At 39.6% G+C, this 26489-nt stretch overlaps 1 protein-coding gene across 2 annotated transcripts; it reads right to left on the reverse strand.

Annotated features, from left to right (window-relative positions):
* Window positions 1–338: 338 nt before the first annotated feature.
* On the reverse strand, window positions 339–26409 carry mertka (c-mer proto-oncogene tyrosine kinase a). 2 transcript variants are annotated; one of them, XM_047352311.1, is made up of 19 exons: window positions 26098–26409; window positions 22701–23016; window positions 22514–22614; window positions 22255–22425; window positions 14922–15008; window positions 14728–14843; window positions 14459–14648; window positions 13637–13782; window positions 9450–9588; window positions 6060–6204; window positions 5525–5613; window positions 5316–5411; window positions 4563–4643; window positions 4380–4472; window positions 4153–4271; window positions 3946–4055; window positions 3702–3861; window positions 2949–3085; window positions 339–1185 (listed from the first exon to the last, which is right to left on the reverse strand). In XM_047352311.1, exons 1-19 carry the CDS (start codon window positions 26180–26182, stop codon window positions 705–707), a joined length of 2862 nt encoding a protein of 953 aa, XP_047208267.1. In that variant the 5' UTR covers window positions 26183–26409; the 3' UTR covers window positions 339–704. The 2 variants fall into 2 exon arrangements, with proteins under 2 accessions (XP_047208267.1, XP_047208266.1); XM_047352310.1 differs by having other exon boundaries at window positions 6060–6210; window positions 26098–26408.
* Between the last annotated feature and the right edge of the window lie 80 nt (window positions 26410–26489).

Genomic DNA, 26489 nt, shown 5'->3' on the forward strand with positions numbered 1-26489 from the left:
AGATAGAATAATTAAAGGGCAGGTCATATTCTTATATCACCACAAAAAAGATTAGATTTGGTGTAGACATAAAATGATGCAGCTATTTTTATTGTGTCTTTTTAAACTAAATAATTTGAAGTACAGAATAATTGCCCTAATATTATTTATTACTTACCACATTTTAGTTTTTTTTTACTGACTTTACTGGAAAATACACATGAAGCATTTTTAAGCAAGATCATTCTTGTTTGTAAACTATTTAAACTATTGAAAATGCAAATTGTGGAGTTTTTCTAAAAATATTTGTGAGGTTATATATTATATCCTTTAAATATCACAGTGATGGGGCCACATAGTTCAGTTTCAATGTACAAAACTCTTTATGAGCACAAAATTTATTTTTACAACAGAGGATTGTTTTATAAACATTCTGTACATTTCCATATTTACACTGAAACACATTATTCAAAACTGCAAAGAGTTTCACAGATCAGCAAAGTGTATCTAATAAGTCCTGAAACGTGTTTGGAGTTTACATAAATCAAGTATTCCTGACACTGAAATGTAAGCTGGCCATGTGAAGCACACACTGATCATATAATATCACAAGAGAAGATCCAGAGCAGGAATGCTGAAGGGGCTTGTGGTGCAAACAGGCAGAACCGTTAGTGCTGGCGAACCTTGGTGAGACGTTAATCACAGTTTTATGTGCAAGCAGTAAATCATTTTAACAGGAATGAAGTGTCATCTGAACTGTGTTCCACTGCCATCGTGTCCGAAGCCCGATCTTCATTTGTTCGACTCAAAGTATTCCTCGGCAAAAATGGAGTGTCCACTGTGGGAGATCCCAGGGAATTATTAGGGGGGACCACTACTACGTAACGACTACTGCCATCCTCCTCTTCCTGCTCCTCCTCCTCCTCCTCCTCCTGCTGCTGGTGTTCATGAATGTCTGCAGTAACTACTGTGTTTTCTGCTGCCTCATGGCTGCAGGATGGGGAGGAGCTTAACGCTAGCCCTGCTGCAGGCCCTTCTTCCAGATCAGGGTCCTCTTCAGGAAAGCTGGTGTTAATATAAATTATATCTTCCCTACTGGAAGACTCTGGAAGCTTTTCCAACAGCTTTTCCAACATTTCTCGCAGTTGGGGAAACAACGGTCTGTCCGTTGGATCAGCTACCCAGCAGCTGCACATTATCTCATACCTAGGTAAGGGTAAAAACAAAAAAGCATACAAGTCATATACCACTTCATCCTTTAGTAAACCACAAAGAAAAATGGAAACATTAATAAAATATCAATATTTTCTCTCATTTTTTATACATAAAATTATGTGTTTGCTGGGCTGGATGCTACTGTGTCAAAATAAATAATAAACATCCTTAATCTCATTGACCCTCTGCCCCAGTCTCAAATTTTTTTAAACCTCCATGATGTTTTCTTTCCGCATGGTCCTGTATTTATCTCCATCCATCTTCCATCAACCCTGGAAAGCTTCCCTGTCCCTGCTTAAGAAAAGTATCATCATAGCATGATGCTGCCCCCACCATGTTTCAAGATGGGGATAGTGTGTCCACGGTGAGGTGCAGTGTTACTTTTCCTCCAAACATTGCATTCTACATGAAGGTCAAGAAGTGACATTTTGGTCTTCTCTTACCAAAGCACATTGTTCCATGTGTTTGCTGTGTCTCCTAGAAGGTCTGTGGCAAACTTTAAACAGGATTTATTAAGCTTCCTTTTAACAGTGGTCATCGTCTTGCCACTCTTCCATATAAACAGATTTCTGGAGTTTACAACTAATGACTGTCCTGTCAACAGATTCCCCCACCTGAGCTGGGTTTCTCTACAGCTCTCCTAAAGCTATAAAGGGACTCTTGGCTGCCTCTCTGTATGTTGTTTTCTTACAGTTCTTAAAAGGTAAACAACACAGCTGAATCAAATGAATGTGTCATTACGAAGCCTCTGCAGAACTTGATATGGTAAGGAGGTAATTTAGCCATTAATTCAGAAGTATTGAAGCAGGTCCACATCTAAAACATGCAGAACACCTGCTATGGAGGATTGGAGTTAGCCACCCCTGGTTTAGGAGAGCAGCCATATCTTTGAACGTTTGTAGTTGAGCAATACGCTACACAGCTTCTACATCTCTCTCTTTGTCTGCTGTGCTCCTTGGTCTTCGTGATTCTTTTACAAATGTTCTCTTCTGTGGCCTTCACAGATCATCTGGATTTGTACTTAGATTAGATTACACACAGGCAGGCTATATTTACTAGTTAATAATCTTCTGTAAGTATTTTGTGGGTCTGAATTTCATTTAGGGGCTTCAGAGTAATAGAGGACTTGATAAAAACGTATACAACTACTTTCAGATTTTTCTTTGTAAAAATAACACATACACATATTGGTCTAGTACATTAAATCCTATTAAAAGTGATATTCTTGGTTGTGACTTGACAAAATAGGGAAAGGTTCAAGGGGATTAAACATTTCTGCAAAGCACCACTAAAGAAACGAGGTGAAGGCTGTAAAAGAAATGTAATTTCTGATAACTGCAAGATAACATGTTCACTGAGAGGAGTTTGACAAAGATGGATACAGCGTTTCAGTTTCGAAAACTATAAAACTAATTGAAAAAAATATTCAAGCGAATTAAAGAAATAATTGTGTAAAATATTTTAATTGAAGGTGAAGAGTTTTCAAACTGCACTGTCTTTATTCAGACACCTACTCAAAAAGAAACATTTTACATCATATTATGCAAGCATTTCCTATACATTTTATATGTTAAAAGGGAATTGACATGCCCAGTTGTGATATGCTTTATTATATCATATATTTTATTTTCCTAAACATTTATCTTCTTTGCTATTAAAATATAAACAAATAAAGCTACACATGTCTTTTCCAGCAAAGGTGTAATAAAAAAACATTAAAAACGAACATTAGGGTTGATGTAAGAAACACTCACAGTTCGTCCAAACAGTCTGTTGGCTGCTTCAGTCTGTGGCCTTCAACAAGATAGTCATAAATCTCATGGTTCTGGACCCCTGGGTATGGCGTCATGCCTCGCGTAGCAATTTCCCACATCGTAACACCAAATGCCCACTGCAAACATTTTTTTAAAGTAAAAACCTTTTTTTTTTACGACTGGGATCTGACAAGCGGAGAAACTGCAGTATGTATAAACCTGTAAAATCTGGACTGGATTATGATCTGTGAAACTGGGGATTCTTAGGATTTACAACATATTCCTGAGATCTCATCTTGTCTCATTCAAATATTGTATATTGTCTCCTGAGCTGGCGGTATCAGTTTACTTCTAGGCTTGATAAGAAATTGGCCTTCAAGCTGTTTTCTTTGGGCTAATTATAGTTCACACAAGCTGGCAAAACTAAACTGAAATGATCTTTGGTTTAAATGCTAAATTCTTTGTTTTTTTCCCTTTTCTTTTAGGGCTTTTCTTAAATAGGAGAATGATAAAATGAAAAATAGAACAATTGTCATATATTTGACATATACCCACACCTTCCAGCAGTTCTGTTACCCTGATGTTTTAGGCATCTAACAAATAAGACAGATGACTATTCAGCCTTCTGTTGAAGGAACTTGGAAGCTTTAACACGTAGAACTGCACTTTCACATTAAGTCAGTTCTTCATTTAGTTGCTGTCTGGTGCTTTTCAGGTAACACTGTAACAGGAAAAGATCCACATGATACTTACAACATCACTCTTTACAGTAAAAACTCTGTCTGCCAGACTTTCCACTGCAATCCACTTTACAGGCATTTTAGCTATCCTGCCCTGCCTGTAATAATCTCCGCTGTAGATCTTCTTCGATAACCCGAAATCAGCGACACAGACCGTCATGTCATCACGCAGCCTGTAAGACAAGCACGTCCCGGTAAGGTCAAATAAACCTCTTGAGTAATGAAGATTTTTCACAAAAAAACCCCAAGGAACCCACATGCAGTTACGTGCCGCCAGATCCCGATGCAGAAAATTTCGTCCGCTGAGATACTCCATGCCCGAAGCAATGTCAACCATGAACTTCAGGAGAGTCTGAGTGGGTAAGAACTGTGCAAAAAAGATGGTAAAACAAACAATACTATTGATGTAAGAATGCCATTCTAACAAAAAATTTCTATATATTAAATATTGGCTGAAATCTTACAAATGGGCTCTCTTTCAGGCGTGAACGCAGCAAGAAGCTATGAAGATCTCCGTGTTTCATGAATGGGAGGATGACCATCGGTTTGGGAAAATGTCCAGAGCCAACGTCCAAGCACACACCTTAGAAGGACAAGTCAACACAGAAAAATGTCAGGATAAGAACAGATAAAGGGAAAGAGAGCAGTGAGATTGTACCATAATTCTAAGAGGTCTTTCAGGTTTTCATACCGCGCAGACTGATGACATTAGGATGGTGGAAATCTTTCATGCAAGCCGCCTCATTCAAGAACTCTTCAATTTCCCTTTGAGAGAAGCTGTCCACTGTTTAAAAAAAGAGTTAAATATTTATTTGTCGTCTTTGTTTTAAAAATAATAAATGTTTAAAAGTCTGTTTATAACCGCAAGCCTTACATTTCATTGTCTTCACAGCAACTTTTTCAGACGTGCCATCTGTGTGTCCTAACCGTCCCTCGACAACTGAGCCAAATTCACCTGGTAATCAACAGAACCCATTCAGGAAGGTTTTACTCTGCAAGCAATGTGATTTAAAATATGTGATCTTTATTTATGGAGCCACCAAAAAGTATTCACACCCTTAGATTTTCTACATTTTGTTACATTACAGACATACTCTGAATTCAATTTGATCATTCTTTTTCTCAGACACTGAAACACAGAATTTAATAATGAGATGCCAAAACCAGCTTTGTAGAAAGATTGTTTTTATTTCCAAAAGCTTGTTTATTCTGTGTTTCCTAAGTATTCACATTTCACACCCTTGGCTTAATATTTTGATTCGTTTTGGCAGCAATCACAGCATTTAGCATTTTTGAGTATGTTTCCACAAGGTTGACACGCTTGTCTTCAGGTATTTTCTCCCAGTCCTCTCGATTTTTGTGGAAATTGGATGCACCTGAGATTAATTTTGTGTGTCACAACAAAGGCTGTGAATACTTACGTACTTTAAATGCTTTTTTATAAATTCCCAAAAATATCTTAGAACATGTTTTTATTTTGCCCCTTTTAGGATATTTTATGTAGCTTTATTTTAAAGAAAGTTGTACTTAAATTAGAATAAGTCAGTAACGTCACAAAATGTGGAACAACTAAAGAGGTGTGAATACTTTCTGGTTGCACTGCACATGCCTAAAATGGTTCCCTCACCTTCTCCAAGAACCTTTCCTATTGTGAGCAGGTTTCTTGCGGTCATAACGTCCTGCAGTTTGGCCTGGAGTTCATTACTTATATTAAGGTTCCCAACTGAACAGAAGAAGCTGGTGTTAAATTGATATTGTTCTAAATACCTACTGACAAAATTAATGATGATAAATGAACGAATTTTATTGTTTTCAATGATATATTGAAGAGCGTACGAGAGATTGTAACGGCAGAGCGGCTGTATGATCTCTGGTTTGTGTACTGTATGACTGGCTGTGACTTTTCTGCACTTCCAAGCTCCCATCTGCAGAGGGCGACAGAAGAGGAAAATATTTACACTGATGTCATTGGAATTAGATAAAAACAGAGAAAGGTTGGGTGAGAATTTTCTGATCTAATGGTCATAAAGCAGAGAGGAAGCAATCTAGGCTGTTTATTCCTGACTTGACTTTCAGACAAGTGCAGCAGCCTGTGACACATTCCTATCCATTTCCTGAAATTCAACCTTGAGTCATTGCCGCCATTAAAAAGAAAAGCAACAGCTGCACCAATTATAATCCGCATTCAGTGATGACTAACATGAACCAACTCCAGCTCATAAAGATAAGCTTAAATCTATTTTATTTTTTCCTACTTCTAAATATTATTCCAAAATTAACCAAAATGAAACACATGTGGGTTACATGTATAGTAACAGGTGACGACTTCTAAGACTGAATAATCAAAACTACTGTGTGATTGTCAGCATACCCAAAACAAGAGACGGACGTCCTGTTCCGTAAACACAGGGCCCCCCAGATGATAAGCAGCAGAAGAGAGATGGCACAAAACACGGCCAGAATGACCGACACAGCGTGTGGGACCTCTGTGTCTGGGACGGACGTAGGGATCACCCCTGTAACTGAGACAAGAGTATAACTTTTAAAACCATGGTCAAAATAAATGTTTTCATTCAATCTAAAAAAAAAAAAAACTCTGACATTCTATGTACTAACTGACTACAATTTACGCCCAGTATTGGTTCTTCACCAACTTATTTCCAATTTTTCATTGTAAATCAAACTAATTGTTTAAGCAGATTCCAATGATAAACAGCTGCCTTTGACTTTTCCACATTTAACCCCAAACTGACCAATCAGAGCCCCTCTGGAGCATGACAATAGAAGCTAAATTGTAATATTTCTAAACTAAGAGGCAAGGTAGCTTCAACCACAGCACCCTCCATGATTATTCAAACCATTATAGAACAAATGTGTCTATAAAGTCTCATAGCAAATAAAACTTTTACTGTAGTTCCAGTAATGAAACAATTCTTTTTTTCAAAAAGCAATCTTTTAATTTGACATTGAGGAAACAACCCCATGTAAAAAATAACAGTGTTCTTTGTGAAATAAATAAAAATTGAGACATTTTGTTTATTTATACTTCACTTTTTAGTGTTGATCATGATGTCTAGCAACTTTTAATTAGTAATCCATCACGTCTTGTTTGGCTGAGGTATAAACATAACATGACAAAGAAGCCGATTTGTTTTAACCACTCCTCAGAATGGGAAGCAGAACATGCCATTTAAGTAAGGGAAACGTGTTGATAAGTCAGGCAAGGCTTCAAGAAAATTGTTACTCGTCTTAATTTGTCCAAATCTATAGTAAGAGTCTAAATTAAACAGTTTTAAACAACCAAAACTGTGACAAACTGGATGAGGAAGTTTATTTTCAATTCAATTCAAAAATACTTTATTAATCCCAAAGGGATTAAATATTGTTGTAGCTCATATTATGCTGGTTTCTTCAAAGAGCTGTTGTAGATGCTGATGGATGTGGACAGAAAGGATCTCCTGTAGTGGTCTGTCTCACAGCAGATCTGAAGAAGCCTCTGACTGAAGACACTCTGTTGTACAACAGTCTCATAAAGAGGATGCTCCATAATGTTCTTCATTTTATGAAGAATCCTTCTTTGCACGATAATCTTCAGAGGTTACAGAGGAGTCCCCGGAACAGAGCCAGCCTTCTTTATCAGCTTGTTGAACTTTTTTAAGTCCCTGGCTCTGATGCTACTACCCCAGCAGATGATGGCAGAAGAGATCACACTCTCCACAACACTTATAGACGATATGCAGCATCTTGCTGCAAACACCTAAGTAAAGTCTGCTCTGTCCCCTTCTTGTAGACGGCTTCACAGTTGCATCTCCACTCTAGTCTGTTGTCCAGGTGAACACCGAGGTATTTATACTCCTCCACCACTTCACCCTCTTCTCCCATGATAGAAATAGTGTTTGACCTATTCATTTTCCTCTTTTAAAATCTACAATCATCTCCTTTGTTTTATTCAAGTTCAAGATGAGATGATTGTTTCTACACCATGCCAAAAAGCGGTCCACCAGCTCCCTGTACTCAGCTGCTTGTCCATCTCAGATACACCCCACAACTGCAGAGTCAGCCGTGAAATGGAAAGGTAAGAGTACAGTCCCCTGTGGTGCTCCTGTGTTTCTGACTACCTGGTTAGACACAGCCATTCAGTCTCTCAAACTGTGGTCTGTTTTGATCCTTCGTGATGTGGGATGTCAGGGCAACAAGTCTATAGTCATTGAGAACTGATGGGTGGGTCTTGTTGGGATCTTTATGTCACAGACCAATACAAAGTGGCACATAAATGTGAAGTTAAAGAAAATTTATACATGATTTTTTGCACAGACATTTTTTTTATATGCATTTGCATTCAGCTACCCCAGAGTGAATACTTTCTAGAACCACATGCAAATACAGCTGCAAGTGGTGTCTTGCCAGAGACACCTAATTAGATTTAAGCCTGAACTTTGACTAGGTCATTTTACGCATGGTATGCTTGGATTTTAACTTAAAGGTGTCAAACTCCAGTCCATGAGAGCTGGTTTCTTGCATTTTCGAGATGTGTCTCTGGTCCAACACATCTAAATCAAATGGCTGGATTACCTTTTCAGCATTAAGTCATGCTGTGTAAAGTCCTGCTAATAGGCTAAATATGTGATTCAGGTCTCCTGAAGCAGAGACACAAAAGGTTGCAGGAACACGGCCCTCGAGGACTGGAGTTTAACAGCTTAAAACGTGAATTAAAACATCCCATTATAGCTCTAACCGGTCTCAGGTCTTTTGCTGCCTCTAACAGGGTTTCTTCCAGGATTGCCCTGTATTTAGCTTTATCAATCTTCAGCTTACATTTTCCTGCTAAAAAAACATCCCTACAGCATCATACTGCCAACACCATATTTCAAGATGGGAATGATATATTCAGGGTGATGTGCAGTAAAAGTTTTCTGCCCCACTTATTGTGTCGCATGTAGGCCGGTACGTTTGGGACTTCTTATGGTTTTCTTCTAACTAAGGCTTTTCTTGCCACTCTTACATAAAGGTCAGATTCAAGGTGTTTATGACTAGCTGTGAATATCTGCAGCTGCTTCTGAGTTACCATGGGGCTCTCGACTGCTTTTCTGATAATTGCTCTCCTTGTCCAGCTGGCCAGCTGATGGGGGCTGTCTTGGTAAGCTTGCAGTTGTTCCATACTCTTTTCATTGTCAGATGATGGATTGAACAGTGTGCTGAGATGTTCACAGCTTGAGATAAAGTTTTGTAACCTAGCTCTGCTTTAAAACTCACCACAACATTATCCCTGATCTCTCTGCTGTGTTCCTTTGGTCTTCATGAGGCTGTTTGTTTACTAATCCTCTCTACCAAACTCTGAGGCGTTCACAGAGCCACTCCATTTATACTGGAGGACTACATATTTCATTTAGGGGTATTAGATTAAAAGGAGCTGAACACATATGCATCACACTATCAGGTGTTGCCCTACTTTGCATTGCCTAACACATAAAATCATAATAAAATGCATAGAAGTGATGAAAGTTTCACGGGTATCGATACTTTTAAAAAGTGATGTGAACACGTTTTACATCACAGCCCTGAAGTTCAGTAAATGTAATACAAAGGAATGCACAATAAGCTTTTTATTCTTCATATTTATTTAGAGCTGTTGTGTTTTAAAATACTTAACCGTAACACTTGTTAGAATACAGAAACACATCAGCGAAACATTGTGGGTTGGTCTTACAGTCAAGAGCTCCTGGGTGATAAGATGAGAAGATAAAACGATAAGGCTTATTACCGTCCGTTGGTGGCACAAAGAGCCAAAATGGCGGGCTGACCATGCCGCTCCCTGCCTGCGTACATGCAGCCACCTCCACGCTGTACGTCATGTTGAATTCTTTCACAGGTACAAAGGCAGTGGTGTAGTTAGTGTGGACCTAAAATAAAACATAACAACTATAATGAAGATGTGTACCACTATTTTTATGAAATAAAAACATTGTTTAAAATTCACTCATCTTTTTTTTTTTTAGAAAAAAGTACAAAGCCAAGTTTTAATGTTAGCATTTAAATTAAACTAAAAGTAAAAACATTATGAAAACTTTAACTGTGGAGGTGTTATGAAGCACTTCCAGTATGAAACCTTTGTGGAAAGTCCTAAGAATTGTACACGGGGAATTATTGTAAACTTCCTTCAAAAAAAAAGGGAAGGACACAAACTCTCTGAACAAGCTTGTGCTAAATGTGAAGGAACATGTGACAGACATGGCTCTAAATTTCACAACACCGCATGGCACCATCTGGAGGTGGTTGGCTTTCCCGAAGTGCTGATGGAGGACACTGAACCCATGATTGAGATCTAACATGTTGGTGACATCAAACGGAAGGTTAGCAGTTAAACCATCCCGCAGCCCCAAACCAAACCAATAAAAGGCTTCATTACAGCTGAAACCAGATATTTACATACAATCTATAAAAAGTCATGAACTTTTTTAATTAACCTTTAAATCAGGCTAAACGTTTCCTGCTTTCAGGATTACCAACATTAGCTACATGCCAGAATAATGAGAGATTTTCACATTCTTCAATTCCAAACGCTTACATATCCTAAGGTTATTAAGCATTTAAACAATTAATATTTTTGGATGTGAAATGCATCAACCCCAGAAGAATAGCAAAAGACCTGGTGAAGATGCCGGCTAAAGATGGTAAGAAATGGTCATTTTCTTCAATTAACCCAGTGCCGTAGCGCAGATGCCGCTCAGCGAGGAAGAAGCCATTAACCAAGTTTGCAAATGCACCCAGGTACAAAGACTTTCATTTTTGAAACTTCTCCTTAGGACTGCTGAAACTAAAAATAAAGTGGTTGGCCATTATGATTATTGTTACACTTGGATAAAAAAGGGGGATGCTTGCAAGCTTGAGAACACCATCCCAACTTTGAAGAACAGGGTCAACATCATGTTGTGTGGGTGTTTTGCTGCAGGAGGGACTGGAACATTTCACAAAATGATGGTGTTGTGACAATAGAACATTATGTGGAAACAATGAAGCAAGACAATCAGGTATGAATTTACATCTTGGTCACAAATAGGTTTTTCTAATAGACAATGACTGTATTAGTTAAAAAGTTGCTTAAGTAGAAAAAAGTACATGTTTTGGAGTTGCTAAACTTACAAAGCCCTAATCTTAGTTCTATAGAAAAAGGCAGCCTACAGACCCGACTCAGTTTCTCTTAGGAGGAAAGGGCCAAAATTCACACAAGCCATTGAGAAGTTGATGGCAGGAAACATTTGGTCCTTCAGTATAAAAAGTGATTCTGGGCGCAGCACTGGTGGTGTAGGAGTTTAAGCGTACGACCCATGTATGGAGGCCTCAGCCCTCAAAGCAGGCTGAAAATTGGGAAATAGAAATAATTTTGGTAACAGACCTAAAACATATAATGTTTAGTTTGATTTAATATTTTGTACACTTTATGTAAATATCTAGTTTAACTGCTTGTCCCTTACAAAACACTTCATCATAAACAAGAAACTCTGCTGACTGTCGATCAACACTTCTCCATTGGTTAGATGAGAACCACTGAAGGAACAATGATTAAACAAGTTGCCTTTGTGCACATTTTCAGTCACATACACAATAATGACATCACTATCTTACAATATATTTAGGCCTAAGGTATGCAACCTTTTGTATTCATACTTCTTTCTCTCAGATGACTCATTGTCCAATGGAGAAAAATAATGATGACCAGTTTTCATACTGTCAACTTCCTTTGACTTCAGTACATAAAGAAAAGACAGGAAACAGCATTGTACTAGTGCCCTTTTACACACAAGTATGACTACTTATACATGAGTATTTGACGTGTAAAAGTAAACAACTGATGGTTTAGTTTGTAGAAAAACTTTTTATGAATAAGATTCTGACTCAGATTCACATTAATTTGTTGTCGCTGTATGAAGAACACATATGCCTCTTTTCCATTCACCGTTCCAGCTTCTCCAGCCATCAGAATCATGTGCTGTTCTTCATAGCTGTGCGACCAAAATGCGCCTCATCATCTTTCCGAGACACCACCAAGCTGAATATTGCAGTCTCCTATGATGCACAGAAACACCTGCACCACATTAACCGAGGGTTAGACTTGCTGGTTGCTAGTGAGAATTTCAGGGATTGCTTGTAGTGTGGTGAGTTTTCAAAAGGGCCATTGCTTTTAGGCTCACAGATTCATAAGGTTGACCACGTTATATGGGCAATCAGTGAACAACAGTCTGTTCACATCACATTTTGACCCTGCACAGCCCCAATGGGATCTGCTGCTGGGCAGGTGCCATAAAAGTCAGTACCAGGTCGGACAAGCCAGTAATGGTCACAAAACAAGCTGAGTGGAGTGGAGTCAGCCAAAGTAGAGTCCATGGAAAAAGGGCAATAAAATTAAAAGCAATCCTAAAGATGGTCTCAGAATAATAAATTGTGACATTCCTTAGCTTTTGTAATTGGTGAGAGAAGCAGGAAAAAATCTAGTTGAAATCTAGTTGAACTATTGCTGACAGACAATAGGGAAGTTCACTGTTGTTTCACAAGTCAGAACAGAGGAAGGATCAAATATTGTCATTGTGACACTCCTTTGCATAATGGTACTTTTAGTCATAAGTCACCCCCTCTTGCAGATTTATTCAGTTTTTGCTTTTCTGCCACACTTAAATGTTTCAGATCATCAAACAATTGTTAATATCAAGCAAAGATAACCTGAGCAAATACTAAATGGAGTTTGTGACCTTAAAACCAAGCACACGTGGTTATGCAGCAGGAGAGTAATCCAAAGTACACCTGGAAGTCCACCTATAAATGGCTAAAACAAAACAAAACAAAATGAAGGGTTTGGTGTGACTTAGTCAAAGTCCAGACATAAATATTTACTGAGTTGCTGTGGCAGGTCATTCATGCTCGAAAACCCTCCAGCGTGGCTAAATAAAAACAACTAAATTAAAACACAGATTGGAAAACCACCACATAGTGTAATGAGTCTCGATTTCAGCTGCAACACTCAGATGGTCGAGCTGGCATTTGGTGTAAATATAAAATCATGGATCCACCCTGCCTCGCATCAACAGCTCCGACTGGTGGTGGTGTAATAGTGTGGCAGATGTCTAGATGATCTATTATGCTGACCATGTCCATCTCTTTATGACCATAGTGTGCCCATCTCCTGATGGCAACTTTCAGCAGGAAAATGTCACAATGTTCACTGTACTCCAATGGCCTCCCCAGTCACCAGATCTCCATGGAGCAACTTTGAAATGTGGTGGAAGGGAAGGAAAGGGGAGATTTGCATCCTGGATGTGCAGTGAACAAATCTGCAGGAACTGCACGACATGTCAATATGGACCAATATCTCTGCTGAATGTTTCCGACATTTTGTTCAATCTATGCCATGAAGAATGAAGGTACTTGTGAAAGCAAGAGGCGTCTAACCCGATGCTAGCAAGGTGTACATTAACAAGTGACTAAAATGACTGTATATAAAATGACAATACATTTGTTTTTACTTGTTTAATGCATAGATGGAAGTATCCAAAGTAAACTGCCAACAGGACTTACTATAAACTTACTATAGACTTACTATAAGATTTTCCTGACAATCCAAACTAAATAACTAATGTAAAAACAAATCTTCTGGAGAATTTATTGTTAGTGAAACGGTTTATCACTTATTCTTTTCCATTCAATTCAGTTTTATTTATATAGCACCAATTCACAACACATGCCGTCTCAAGGCACTCTACAAAGTCAGTTCAATCGAATCATACAGATTTCAAGTCGGGTACATACATTCAATTAATCCTAACATTATTCTTTTTCCTCCTAACTTGCTTCAAGCTTGAATCTGTGTATATTTCCTAACGAAAGACATAGTCAAAAGATTTTTTTAAAAAGCTAAAAGAATGTGTATTTTTTTAACTCTGTCGCAGATGAGCTCACCTTATCTTGAGCTGCTCCGTGTCTTACAACAACATCATAACCTCTCAGGATGCCATTTATTTTGTCCTCTGGTGGAGGCTTCCACTTGACCACCAGCCATGACTCATTCAGCTGCATGGTGACATTTCTGGGATAACCTGATGGCACTGAGAACATGACAAGCAAAGGGAACAAAGCGGTTAAGATAGCATCATAACAAAATCAAGTGACTTCCTACAGAACTGGAGCCTAAGAAACAAAACGAAACAAGACCCACATCAAACTTACTGAAATTACTGAAATGTTTTGAATGCAGTTTGGTATTTGGTGACTTTCAGGAATGCCACGTCAAATCTTTCAGTTACAATATTCCCTGTGGAGGCTTTAGGAAGGAAATTGAAAGCAGCTCCACCCAGTAAGAACTTTCTGTTTTGTCAGTACGGCCACTCCTGTTTCCTGAGTGACCCATCAAGAAAACAACAGATTTTGTGGACACCACGCTTTTTCTGAAGGACATTCGTACAAGTAGTAGTTGTGTAAGTTATGAAATTCCAGTTATTACACCCTTATACAAGAAGGAGGCTTATACTGAGTACATTTGGAATTGGAAGCTGGCTCACTAATTACAGTGTTGCAATCCCTAAAACCCAAAGAGGAATGATAACATAACTCTAAGGGTATGGAAAGCAAATACATAAACAGGCTCAAATTATAATGTGTTTTCTTTAAGATATGATGGATTCAAATTGAATTTCTCACGTTAAATCCATTTCAGCCTTGATCTGATTCAACAGCTAACAAAATCCAATCCCTGATTAAATTGTTGCTTAAACCATGACGCACCTCCCTCTGTGGTGTTGTCCTGGATCCACATGGAGAGCGGAGAGGCCCCCAACTCATTGCTACAGGAAACACTCATGTTGTAACATGTCATAGCCTTCAGCCCGGGGACTTCACAATGGAAAGGCGGCACTGTGGCGTTGACGAGTCTGGTTGTGGTCACCTCCCCTTTCCTCTGGCTCACCTCCTTAACCTTGGATGGAGCAGAGAGCAGGTGAGCAATCTGAAGACATGAAAGTGTAGCAGCATTTTAACCCACATGTGAGACTTACCCTGATGTGACATTTGGTGAGGGGAGAGAAGCCATCATGTCCGGGACTCCAGCTCAGTATCAGCTTATTGGACTGTCTCTCAATCACCATAAGATTAGTCACAGGACTGGGAAGAACTAAAAACACACCAGTAACACTGATAAAGTTCCATACAAGGAGCACTCAAAACATTCACAAAAAGCTCTAGTTTTTACCTTTGATGTTAATATTGGCTTCCCTGGACGTAGAGACACCCTTTGCGTTGTGAGCTTCGCAGCTGAACTGGGTTTGCTTGTTGACACCTGCAATTGGAACAATAAATTCAACAAAGTTGCACAGTTTTGCTACCATTTTCCAACAGTGCTGTAAAAAACACAAGTAAAAACAAGTGGGAAACATTGTGTCCATTTTCTAGATTTAGGCCAACAACCCAAATTTTCTCAGGCACACCCAGACCTTTCTGCTCTGATGTACTGTGGTAACGGTTCCTAATAGAGGGGTCTTTTTTCCTGGATGCACAGTTTTCCTCTTTCAACAGCCACAGATCTGCCCAGCTACAGTAGAGTAGGACCAGGCCATCTGTGAAATAATGTCCTGCGTGTGCTCTGTTTTCCAGCGTCTATTTCCCCTAAATATTTTCACAAAGCTGGTCCCAGAGCAGCCTGAAAACAACTGAAACTAACTACAAATGTGCAAAAACATCAATTATAAACTGATTCCCACTGGCGACCTGAAACCAGTCTCTTCATAAATCAAATTGATGCATTGATATAAATGTCTGGTTAGCCTTGAACTGTTGATCAACCCTTAATGTGTGAAAGATCAACATTAAGCAGCAGAACGATACATGGCTTTCAAATATTTTTAGAAATGACAAAAAAAAAGCCTACTGTGCTTTTACTCTGATGCCTAACAAATAAAATCCAAAAGAATAAGCTGTTCGGTGCCCTCAAGTAAACGCAGGACAATCCTTGAAGAAAACCTGTTAGATCAAACGATATTCAGTTTGTAAGAATGGCCTAGTCAAAGTTCGGACCTAAGTCTGAGACTACAGACCTAAATCTCTGCATCCAGTCAGACTGAGCTTGAGTTGTTTAGCACAAAAGAATAGGCAGAAATGTCCAGATGTGTAAGGCTGGTGGAAAGATACACAATAAGACTTGCAACTGTAATTACAGTGAAAGGGTTTTTTACAAAGTATTGACTCAGGTGGGAGGAATACAAACAAAAACAACACACTATTTGAATTCATGAGTTTATTGCAAAAAGGAAGTGAATCAGAGTCAAGTGTAGTCATTTCTGCAAATCAAAAGAAATAATACACCTAAAAAATCTGTGGGTTTCTTCTCATATGGAAACTGGTATGAGGTTCTGAGAGAGCCAGAATAGCTAAACAGCATAATGTGCATCCAGCACCCTCTAATTTTCAGGTTTGGGTTTTCTCCAGCTCCCTGAGAAGCTTGGGAAGCCGGCTGTCTTTCCATTTTCTATTCAGGGAGCCAAAACAATCCAAAACTGTACAGGCAGGTTAGAACAAAAAAATTCAATTCAATTCAAATTCAAAAATACTTTATTAATCCCAAAGGGAAATTAAATGTTGTTGTAGCTCATTATGAAGGTTTCTTGAAAGAGCCGTTGTAGATGCTGATGGCTGTGGGCAGGAAGGATCTCCTAAAAGAATGTGACTGAGTTTTTATGAGATCACCTCTCAGATAACAGACTTGTTATATTTCAGGGAAGCCTCCAGGGGACAAACATTAAACAGGGCTCTAGAAGGTGATGCTGAAGAGTCAAAACATCTTTTTAAAATGTCTCCTCTTTAACAACGACGCTCCTGTCAAACCCTCTTAAAGACGTCTCTCTTATTTTTAAGATGAGGGTTGACTTAGTCTCCACGCTGCACAGCTGTTTTCTCCCCTGAGGCATTCGTTGCTCTGAACAGGACGCATCTGCTTTAATGTTTTCCACATAGGGCTCTAAATCCAGATTAACATAATTACTCATTTAGTTTGGAAACTCATGGCACTTTATTGCACTTAAACTAGAAAAATAAGGGTATACTTGCAGAGCAGATTGCAGCAAAATTCTTGTAATAATAGCAATCTTTTTATTTAAAAAATGTAATTTTACCCACAAAAAAGGTTTTTTATTTCTTTTTTAAGAAATTGTTTTCTGGTCTGATTTTTCATTAATGCTAAATGTGGAAAAGAAAAACAAAGTGTCCATAAAATATTTTTTAAGACAGACCAGCAGATCTAGCTGACCCAATCACTCGATCATTAGGTTTTGGTCAGGTGGCTCAGCCGCCCTCCGACGTTCTTAAATCAAGGAAGTTTTAATTGTTGAAACTCCAGAAATTCTCCACTCCAATATGTGAGATCTGAGAAACTCTCATAATGACCTATAAAGAAATAGACTTGTCTGCTCTTTAGGTAGTTATGAAAAACATATGAAAACCCTCCATGTTTAAACATTAGACATTATCAAAGTTTGTAAAAATATATTGCAATTCTAACTCAATTCTTGCTAACCATAATTCACCACTGTAATAACGGCACTCTAATTATATCAACAGACCAAATTTTTTGTGATCAGGGGGCCTTAACCCCTCACTGTGTGCAGTGGTGAGTATGCACCAAAGCATGTTTGCAATGCCCTGTTATGCCACTTTTGGTCCTGCACAAAGCTCTGCCAGCCTCTGTGTTCTGCCTCTTCTTACTGGGAGGGTGGGCCGTCCTGTGAATGGGGCCATTGTCCACTGAGCCAACCCCCGAACAGCCAGGCCCTTTACACATACTGGACCAGAGCACAGCTTTAAACTTTTAACCTCTTCTGGTAGTGGTAGGACTGCTTAGCCTGCAGCAAACTGCAAGGGAAGGGTTAAAGCCTATAGATTAAATCTTATGCTTCTGATAATGTTTACTCTGCCTAAAAGGATCCATAAAAATGTGTGTGTGTTTGTTGGGAAACTAAGACAATGCGATTACCAGAAATGTCTGTGTTTCTCTTCTTATGTAACATACAAGGACATTACTTTGTTTTGACAACAGACTAGGACACAACACCAGAGTAACTCACATAATGCAGTTTTTTAATGCACCACAAGAGCAAAGCCGAGGATGAGGAGTCAACATTATAAAAGCAGTCAGAAAAAGTAACAATTATTCAAATGCATTACATCCACAGCTGTACCGATATGTCATAACAAAGATGACATCACATCCCATTAAGAATCCACAGTCTATGGCAACCAGTTTAGCCACAACAACATCCAAAACACTGCAATGAAATATGACTGAATTAGGCAGAGTCACAGTCAAAGGGGTAATTTTATTTGCTCTGTTATCTCAGTTTTTCTTTAAACAGATACTCCTCTGACCTTGACTGTGTCAAATGATTGCTTACAAATTTAATCTGACTCAAAGAAGTGTGTGGTACGAAAAACAAAAACCAACATTCACTCAGTATGGTTGTTAACTTGTATTATTATTAAAATAATTTGTTGTAGTTTTGGTATATTTTAGATAAATGTCAGAGGGTACATATGTAAAAAAGAAAAATCAAATCCAACAAGAACATAGATGAAAATGTGCTATCAGTGCTTTGTCTATGGCTGCATTACTCAGCCCTGGCCCTTTTGACCCCGGTTCTGTACTTCAAGCTATCAATGTAACTCTGCTGCAAACAATGATTGAACGACCTTCTCCATTTGTTGAAGTAGAGAAACAACGGATGCCCAACAAAGTGCCCTGAGGACCATGGTTGAGAAACACAGATCTAATTTCCAGTTTAATATCAGTTGATAAATCTCCCTTGATCATTATGTTGCTTTAAATGAACTCATTTAAGCAACGGTGTATAATCAAAGTCTCTTTAAACTGAAATAAAAAAAGAATTAATGCAAACCCCAAAAAAGTTGATGTCACTTGGAAGACTTGTGACTTGGAATTGAAGACATACAGGGGTTGGACAATGAAACTGAAACACCTGGTTTTAGAGCACAATAATTTATTAGTATGGTGTAGGGCCTCCTTTTGCAGCCAATACAGCGCCAATTCATCTTGGGAATGACATATACAAGTCCTGCACAGTGGTCAGAGGGATTTTAAGCCATTCTTCTTGCAGGATAGTGGCCAGGTCACTATGTGATACTGGTGGAGGAAAACGTTTTCTGACTCGCTCCTCCAAAACACCCCAAAATAGCTCAATAATATTTAGATCTGCTGACTGTGCAGGCCATGGGAGATGTTCAATTTCACTTTCATGTTCATCAAACCAATCTTTCACCAGTCTTGCTGTGTGTATTGGTGCATTGTCATCCTGATACACGGCACCATCTTCAGGACACAATGTTTGAACCATTGGATGCACATGGTCCTCAAGAATGGTTCGGTAGCCCTTGGCCCATCTAGCACAAGTATTGGGTCAAGGGAATGCCATATTATGGCAGCCCAAACCATCACTGATCCACCCCCATGCTTCACTCTGGGCATGCAACAGTCTGGGTGGTACGCTTCTTTGGGGCTTCTCCACACCGTAAGTCTCCCGGATGTGGGGAAAACAGTAAAGGTGGACTCATCAGAGAACAATACATGTTTCACATTGTCCACAGACAGTTCTGGTGGAAACAGGAGAGTTGAGGTGCACATTTAATTCTGACGTGATTTGGGCAGCCGTGGTTTTATGTTTTTTGGATACAATCCGGGTTAGCACCCAAACATCCCTTTCAGACAGCTTCCTCTTGCGTCCACAGTTAATCCTGTTGGATGTGGTTCATCCTTCTTGGTGGTATGCTGACATTACCCTGGATACCGTGGCTCTTGATACATCACAAAGACTTGCTGTCTTGGTCACAGATGCGCCAGCAAGACGTGCACCAACAATTTGTCCTCTTTTGAACTCTGGTATGTCACCCATAATGTTGTGTGCATTTCAATATTTTGAGCAAAACTGTGCTCTTACCCTGCTAATTGAACCTTCACACTCTGCTCTTACTGGTGCAATGTGCAATCAATGAAGACTGGCTACCAGGCTGGTCCAATTTAGCCATGAAACCTCCCACACTAAAATGACAGGTGTTTCAGTTTCATTGTCCAACCCCTGTACACCTCTTTGCTAAAATGGTCCCTCCAAATCTGGCATTTATAGAAGAGTGGCAAGAAGATAACCGTTGACAAAAGAAAGCCATAGGGCATGTCAGGAACACAGCAAAAATATAGAGCTGCTCTGGTCAGATCACACCAAGACTACAATTTCTGGCCTAAATGCAAAGCTATGTGTGGCAGAAAACTAACATTCCACATCACCATGAACATGATGCTAGCAGCATTATGCTGTGGGAATGCTTTTTATTTTGCAGGTACAGGAAAGGTGGACAGAGTGGATGGGGAGAATACATGCCAATTATGCAGAAGACCTGAGACAGCAGAAGCTAAAATAGAATGGCTCAGATCAAAGCATTATTTGTTAGAATGGCCTAGTCAAAGTCCAATTGACTAGTCTAAATCCAATTGAGAATCTGTGGCAAGACACGAAAATCAATGTGCAAAGATGGTCTCCATCCAATCCAACCAAGCTATTTTGCGAAGAAGCTCTCTTGCCAAAAAATATGGTAAAACCTTTATTTTCCAAATGTGGGACATAACCTGAAATACTTGCAGCTGTTCTCCAAAGTATTTACTCAGAGGGGCTAAGCACAAAAACCAAAGGTGCTGAACCCATATGCATGTTATATTGTTTTTAAATGTAAAAACATTTGAACACCATGTGTCATTTTACTTCCTCTTTAGAGGTATGCACTTCTATGTGTTGGTGTATCACATAAAATCCCAGTAAAGTACACTGAACATTATAAGAACAAATTCAAAAGGTTTGAGTAAGGTGAAACTGGGACCAATGCATAAACCACCCACCTAGGTGTGAAGTTACTCAGCCTATGCTCACTGTATTATTCCCTAGAAGATCAAAAACATACATCATTATCATAACAAATAGTAAAACTGTTGGGGTGAAGAGAGGGCAGGAGTGTCGTCAGATATCTCACTGCACACCATTACATCAACAGCCAATAAATTATATAAAAACTTGCGCCATGCAAGAGCTTTTGTGCTGCATTGAATTGTATTTTCATTAAAGAGACTTAAAACCAGTTTATGAAGACCTCAAAAACTGTGGTGGCTGACTTGTGGAAAAAAGATGCATCGCATGTCTCCTTTAAAGTAATAATGCCCCCCCGGCGTTATTAGTGTGGTTAATGACAGGAAAGAAGAACACACGTCTAGCCTTGTTTATAAAAAAGCAACAAAACCATATGCTGCATCTGAAGTTTGATAATTAGCATGACGCCTGCCCCGTCCTCAGAACATTAAATATCCATGCACTCTTTCTATACAACATGTGTCTCTTCAGTATCATTCAAATGTTATGACTTCCAACGTTGAACATTTTTGCAATGGTCTCAGAAAGCTTTTAGGAAGTGTGCTGTTCCCACATTTAGCTTTTTCTCCAGTGTTTCACTGGCTGAGCAGTGTTACAAAACGCACGGCCAACACATGAGTGACCGCTGTTAACTGCTCTGCAGAGCAACATGCTGACTAATCTCACTGCTGTAAGCAAGGTGCAGCTGCTGAGGCAGCAGAAACGAGGCAGAATAGAAACCATCGACAGGGTTATCCAGAAATGTTAAATATCTATATACGCTGATGATTATGTTGTTTCCACTTTCCGTTCCAGGAGGAAAAGAACAAACACAAAACCACTTAATGATCTTTAAAAGGTTTAGAGCTTGTTTAGTTTAACTGCACTACAGTCTGGGCAACCATGAGGTCCTTTTAAAAAGTCACCTGGATTTTACTAGTTGGCAACCAACAAATAGAGGTTCAGTGCATCTCTATGGACAGATCAGAGCTTCTAAATTAAAGCTAGAACTCATTAATTAATTCATTCATCTCTTATACCACTTATTCCATAGTGGGTCATGGGGGAGCAGGAGCCTATCTCCAGCAGTCTAGGGTGAGAGGCAGGGTACACCCTGGACAGGTCGCCAATCCATCGCAGGGCAACACAGAGACATACAGGACAAACAACCACGCAAACACCCATACCCACCGAAGTGCAATTTAACGAGACCAATTAACCTAACAGACATGTTTTTGAACTGTGGGAGGAAGCCAAAGTACCCAGTAAGAACCCACACATGCACGGGGAGAACATGCAAACTCCATGCAGAAAGATCCTCGGCCGGCAGTCGAACCCAACTTAAACTTTTAAATTAAAAGTTCTAAAGCTAGAACTTTAATTTAAAAAAGAAAAGTCAGGAAATTGAAGGGAAGGGAAGTAACAAAATATGAGTGTGATAAATCTCAGGTTCCTTCTAACTTATTCACAGAGTCACCAAGACTTTCTGCTGTCATTAGACTCTTTTATTAAATAAAATATAAGGAGAGTAGCAAGAACTTCTCACGCTTCAACAGGCAGACAGAGGCAGATGCTCATAAAACTCAAATAGGGAAAGATAAATAAGACTGGACTGTGTGCTGATGGGTTTACCTTGTTCATACAAGGTGTAGGGAGACATGACTTTGTCAGTAATATGTAGTCCATCACGGAGCCATCGGATATGAACCGGTTCTGGAGGTCCCTCTGCCATACAGGTCAATGTGAAAGGTGTGTCCCTTGTCACATTGAGGTCCTCTGGTTGTTGTGTAAATGATGGCAGACCTAAGGGAAAATAAAGAAAAAGTGCAAAGATTTGACCAAAAGCTGCTGACAAAGAAGCATCCGGTGTTATAATCGTATTAAAACCCACCTTCTACCTTCAGAATGATTGGCTCAGACCTTCTTATCTCACTGTTGACACTCAGTGTGCAGCAGTACTCACCAGCATCCACTCTCTGCACTGCTTTAATGCTGTAATGTGGCACATATTGATATATTATTCTCCCTACTCATTCTGTAATCAGTTTCTTTGCATTTCATCTCACAATGCAACATACATGACAGTGGAGAGGAAAGTCGTGACTCCTTCTGTGATGCTCTGGAGCTCGTTGATCCCCACGTGATCGTCACTGGACAGGTCCTCGTCATTCTTCTTCCAGACAATGGAGGGGTCCAGCCTCGTATCGGGGATGTCGATGGAGCAGTTAAATTTAGCTTCGTGGCCCTCTGACAGCTCGATTGAGTGGATGGTAGGCTTGAACTGCAGCCGTCTAAGCTGGTCTTTGTTCAGATAAACTGAAGAAACATGGCGTGGAATCACAACAGGATCTGAGGTCCTGGTTCGTCTGTAGAAGTTGGCCCTGGATTGTTGAACTGTGCACAGAGGGTGAGATGTTAGGATGTTCTGAACGTTGAACATTAGCAATGAACAGGAGAAAAATGCTGTTTTGATGTGATGCATGTTTAATAACCCTAAACTTTGTTGTACCAATTCTTTGTGGACGCTCATGAATTTTATTTTTGACTTTCGGGGTTGTAGAGAAACACATATGATTCTAATGAAATCAATGTTCTATATTCCATTCCAAATTTAATCTTGTATTTTATTATTATTCCTACCCAGTTTGTGTATTTCAAACGTATTTACACCCCTTGAACTGACCAACAGAAAGTACTACATGAGTGTAAAGTGAAACATTTTTACAAATAAAAATCTGAAGCCCTCTTTACTCTGATACCCCTAACTGAAATAAATCTCAAATAATTGCCTTTAATCTACTAATTATTAAATAAAGTCCACCTGAGTGTAATTTATTATTGGTATAAATCAATCCACAAAGCACTGTTATCTATCAACCTATCAAGATGTGGCCTTCCACCTAAACTGACCGGTCTGGGCAAGAAGAGCATTAATCAGAGAAGCAGCCAAGAAGGCCCATGGTAACTCTGGAGAAGCTGCAGAGATTCAAGGCTCAGATGAGAGAATCTGTTGGCAGAACAAATAATAGTTGGGATTGCCACCAATTCAGTCTTTACAAAATAGTGGCGAGAAGGAAAGCCATAACAAGTCCCATCTGCAGTTTGCAACAAGCCACTGAGGGGACACAGCAAACATGGTGCTCTGATCACTGATCAGATTAGATCAAAAAACATCTTGTCTCACGGTCAAAATGCTTTGTGGCAGAAATCTAACAATGTACATAGCCCTGAACAACATCTCTACAGGTCCTTCTCAAAATATTAGCATATTGTGATAAAGTTCATTATTTTCCATAATGTCATGATGAAAATTCAACATTCATATATTTTAGATTCATTGCACACTAACTGAAATATTTCAGGTCTTTTATTGTCTTAATACGGATGATTTTGGCATACAGCTCATGAAAACCCAAAATTCCTATCTCACAAAATTAGCATATTTCATCCGACCAATAAAAGAAAAGTGTTTTTAATACAAAAAACGTCAACCTTCAAATAATCATGTACAGTTATGCACTCAATACTTGGTCAGGAATCCTTTGGCAGAAATGACTGCTTCAATGCGGCGTGGCATGGAGGCAATCAGCCTGTGGCACTGCTGAGGTCTTATGGAGGCCCAGGATGCTTCGATAGCGGCCTTTAGCTCATCCAGAGTGTTGGGTCTTGAGTCTCTCAACGTTCTCTTCACAATATCTCACAGATTCTCTCTGGGGTTCAGGTCAGGAGAGTTGGCAGGCCAATTGAGCACAGTGATACCATGGTCAGTAAACCATTTACCAGTGGTTTTGGCACTGTGAGCAGGAGCCAGGTCGTGCTGAAAAATGAAATCTTCATCTCCATAAAGCTTTTCAGCAGATGGAAGCATGAAGTGCTCCAAAATCTCCTGATAGCTAGCTGCATTGACCCTGCCCTTGATAAAACACAGTGGACCAACACCAGCAGCTGACACGTCACCCCAGACCATCACTGACTGTGGGTACTTGCCACTGGACTTCTGGCATTTTGGCATTTCCTTCTCCCCAGTCTTCCTCCAGACTCTGGCACCTTGATTTCCGAATGACATGCAGAATTTGCTTTCATCCGAAAAAAGTACTTTGGACCACTGAGCAACAGTCCAGTGCTGCTTCTCTGTAGCCCAGGTCAGGCGCTTCTGCCGCTGTTTCTGGTTCAAAAGTGGCTTGACCTGGGGAATGCGGCACCTGTAGCCCATTTCCTGCACACGCCTGTGCACGGTGGCTCTGGATGTTTCTACTCCAGACTCAGTCCACTGCTTCCGCAGGTCCCCCAAGGTCTGGAATCGGCCCTTCTCCACAATCTTCCTCAGGGTCCGGTCACCTCTTCTTGTTGTGCAGCGTTTTCTGCCACACTTTTTCCTTCCCACAGACTTCCCACTGAGGTGCCTTGATACAGCACTCTGGGAACAGCCTATTTGTTCATAAATTTCTTTCTGTGTCTTACCCTCTTGCTTGAGGGTGTCAATAGTGGCCTTCTGGACAGCAGTCAGGTCGGCAGTCTTACCCATGATTGGGGTTTTGAGTGATGAACCAGGCTGGGAGTTTTAAAGGCCTCAAGAATCTTTTGCAGGTGTTTAGAGTTAACTCGTTGATTCAGATGATTAGGTTCATAGCTCGTTTAGAGACCCTTTTAATGATATGCTAATTTTGTGAGATAGGAATTTTAGGTTTTCATGAGCTGTATGCCAAAATCATCCGTATTAAGACAATAAAAGACCTGAAATATTTCAGTTAGTGTGCAATGAATCTAAAATATATGAATGTTAAATTTTCATCATTACATTATAGAAAATAATGAACTTTATCACAATATGCTAATATTTTGAGAAGGACCTGTATTCATGTGTTTAGAGTGGCCCTGTCAAAGTTCAGACCTAAATCCAATATGGAGACTGGAAATGTTTGCTCCATGCAATCTGACTGAGCTTGAAGAACAGGCAAATTACGTGCAGTGTCGACCTTTTCATATTTTCAGTCATAGAAAAATTCTAATGTTCCTTCATTTACATTCATACACTAATTTGTGTGGACCCATTACATAAAAACCCAATAAAGTACATTAGAGTATGTGGCTTAACTGCTTTCATAAGTAATTATAAATATTATTTGTTCTTTATTTTTTCAATCTAAAAGCCTGTGAAATCCAAAACATAATTTACTCCTTTACTACAGTGTACTGTCTTTTTCTTATCAGAAATGAACTTTGAACTGCTCTAACCTGTATAAACGGTGAAGAGCAGCCTCCAAACCCTAATCTAATCAATTAAGGTTTCCTGAATGGCTTTAATGTTTTACAAACCCATTAAAATCTAAACTTAAATGCACATAAGCAGCATTCCCCAGCACAGAGGTGTGCCTTCAGCTACAATTCAGGAGCAGATTTCTCCTACTGCTACTTCAGGGTCCATAAAGTTGTTCAGGAAAACTCATACACCCCGAAAGAAAACAAACAACTTACCGCTGAGAGAACTCCCCAAAAGACAGGCTGTGATCACCAGGAGAACAACCTCGAACCAGTCAGAGTTTAACATCTTTTTCGTCATAATCTGGGCTCACCACGTCGCTGTCTTTTCAGTCCCGCAGCGGTAACAGGCGGAGGAAAGTTTTTAAATATACACAGACAGCGAAGGACTGGGACTGTTCAGCACCGATAAAGCGCACCATCACACACAGTAGTGGGTTCAACGCTGTTTGAGTGGAGCTGTTGCCTGAAGGGCTGCATGGCTGGAGAGAAAACTTTAGTGTTTGGGACGTCACAGCAGATGGATCCCATAAAGGCGGGACTGAGAGCAACCAAACACACCAGGAGTTAAAAACAGTGGAGCTACACAGGCATAACTAAATCAAGTT

Source organism: Girardinichthys multiradiatus, chromosome 22 (genome assembly GCF_021462225.1).
Source record: "Girardinichthys multiradiatus isolate DD_20200921_A chromosome 22, DD_fGirMul_XY1, whole genome shotgun sequence".
NCBI lineage: Eukaryota > Metazoa > Chordata > Actinopteri > Cyprinodontiformes > Goodeidae > Girardinichthys > Girardinichthys multiradiatus.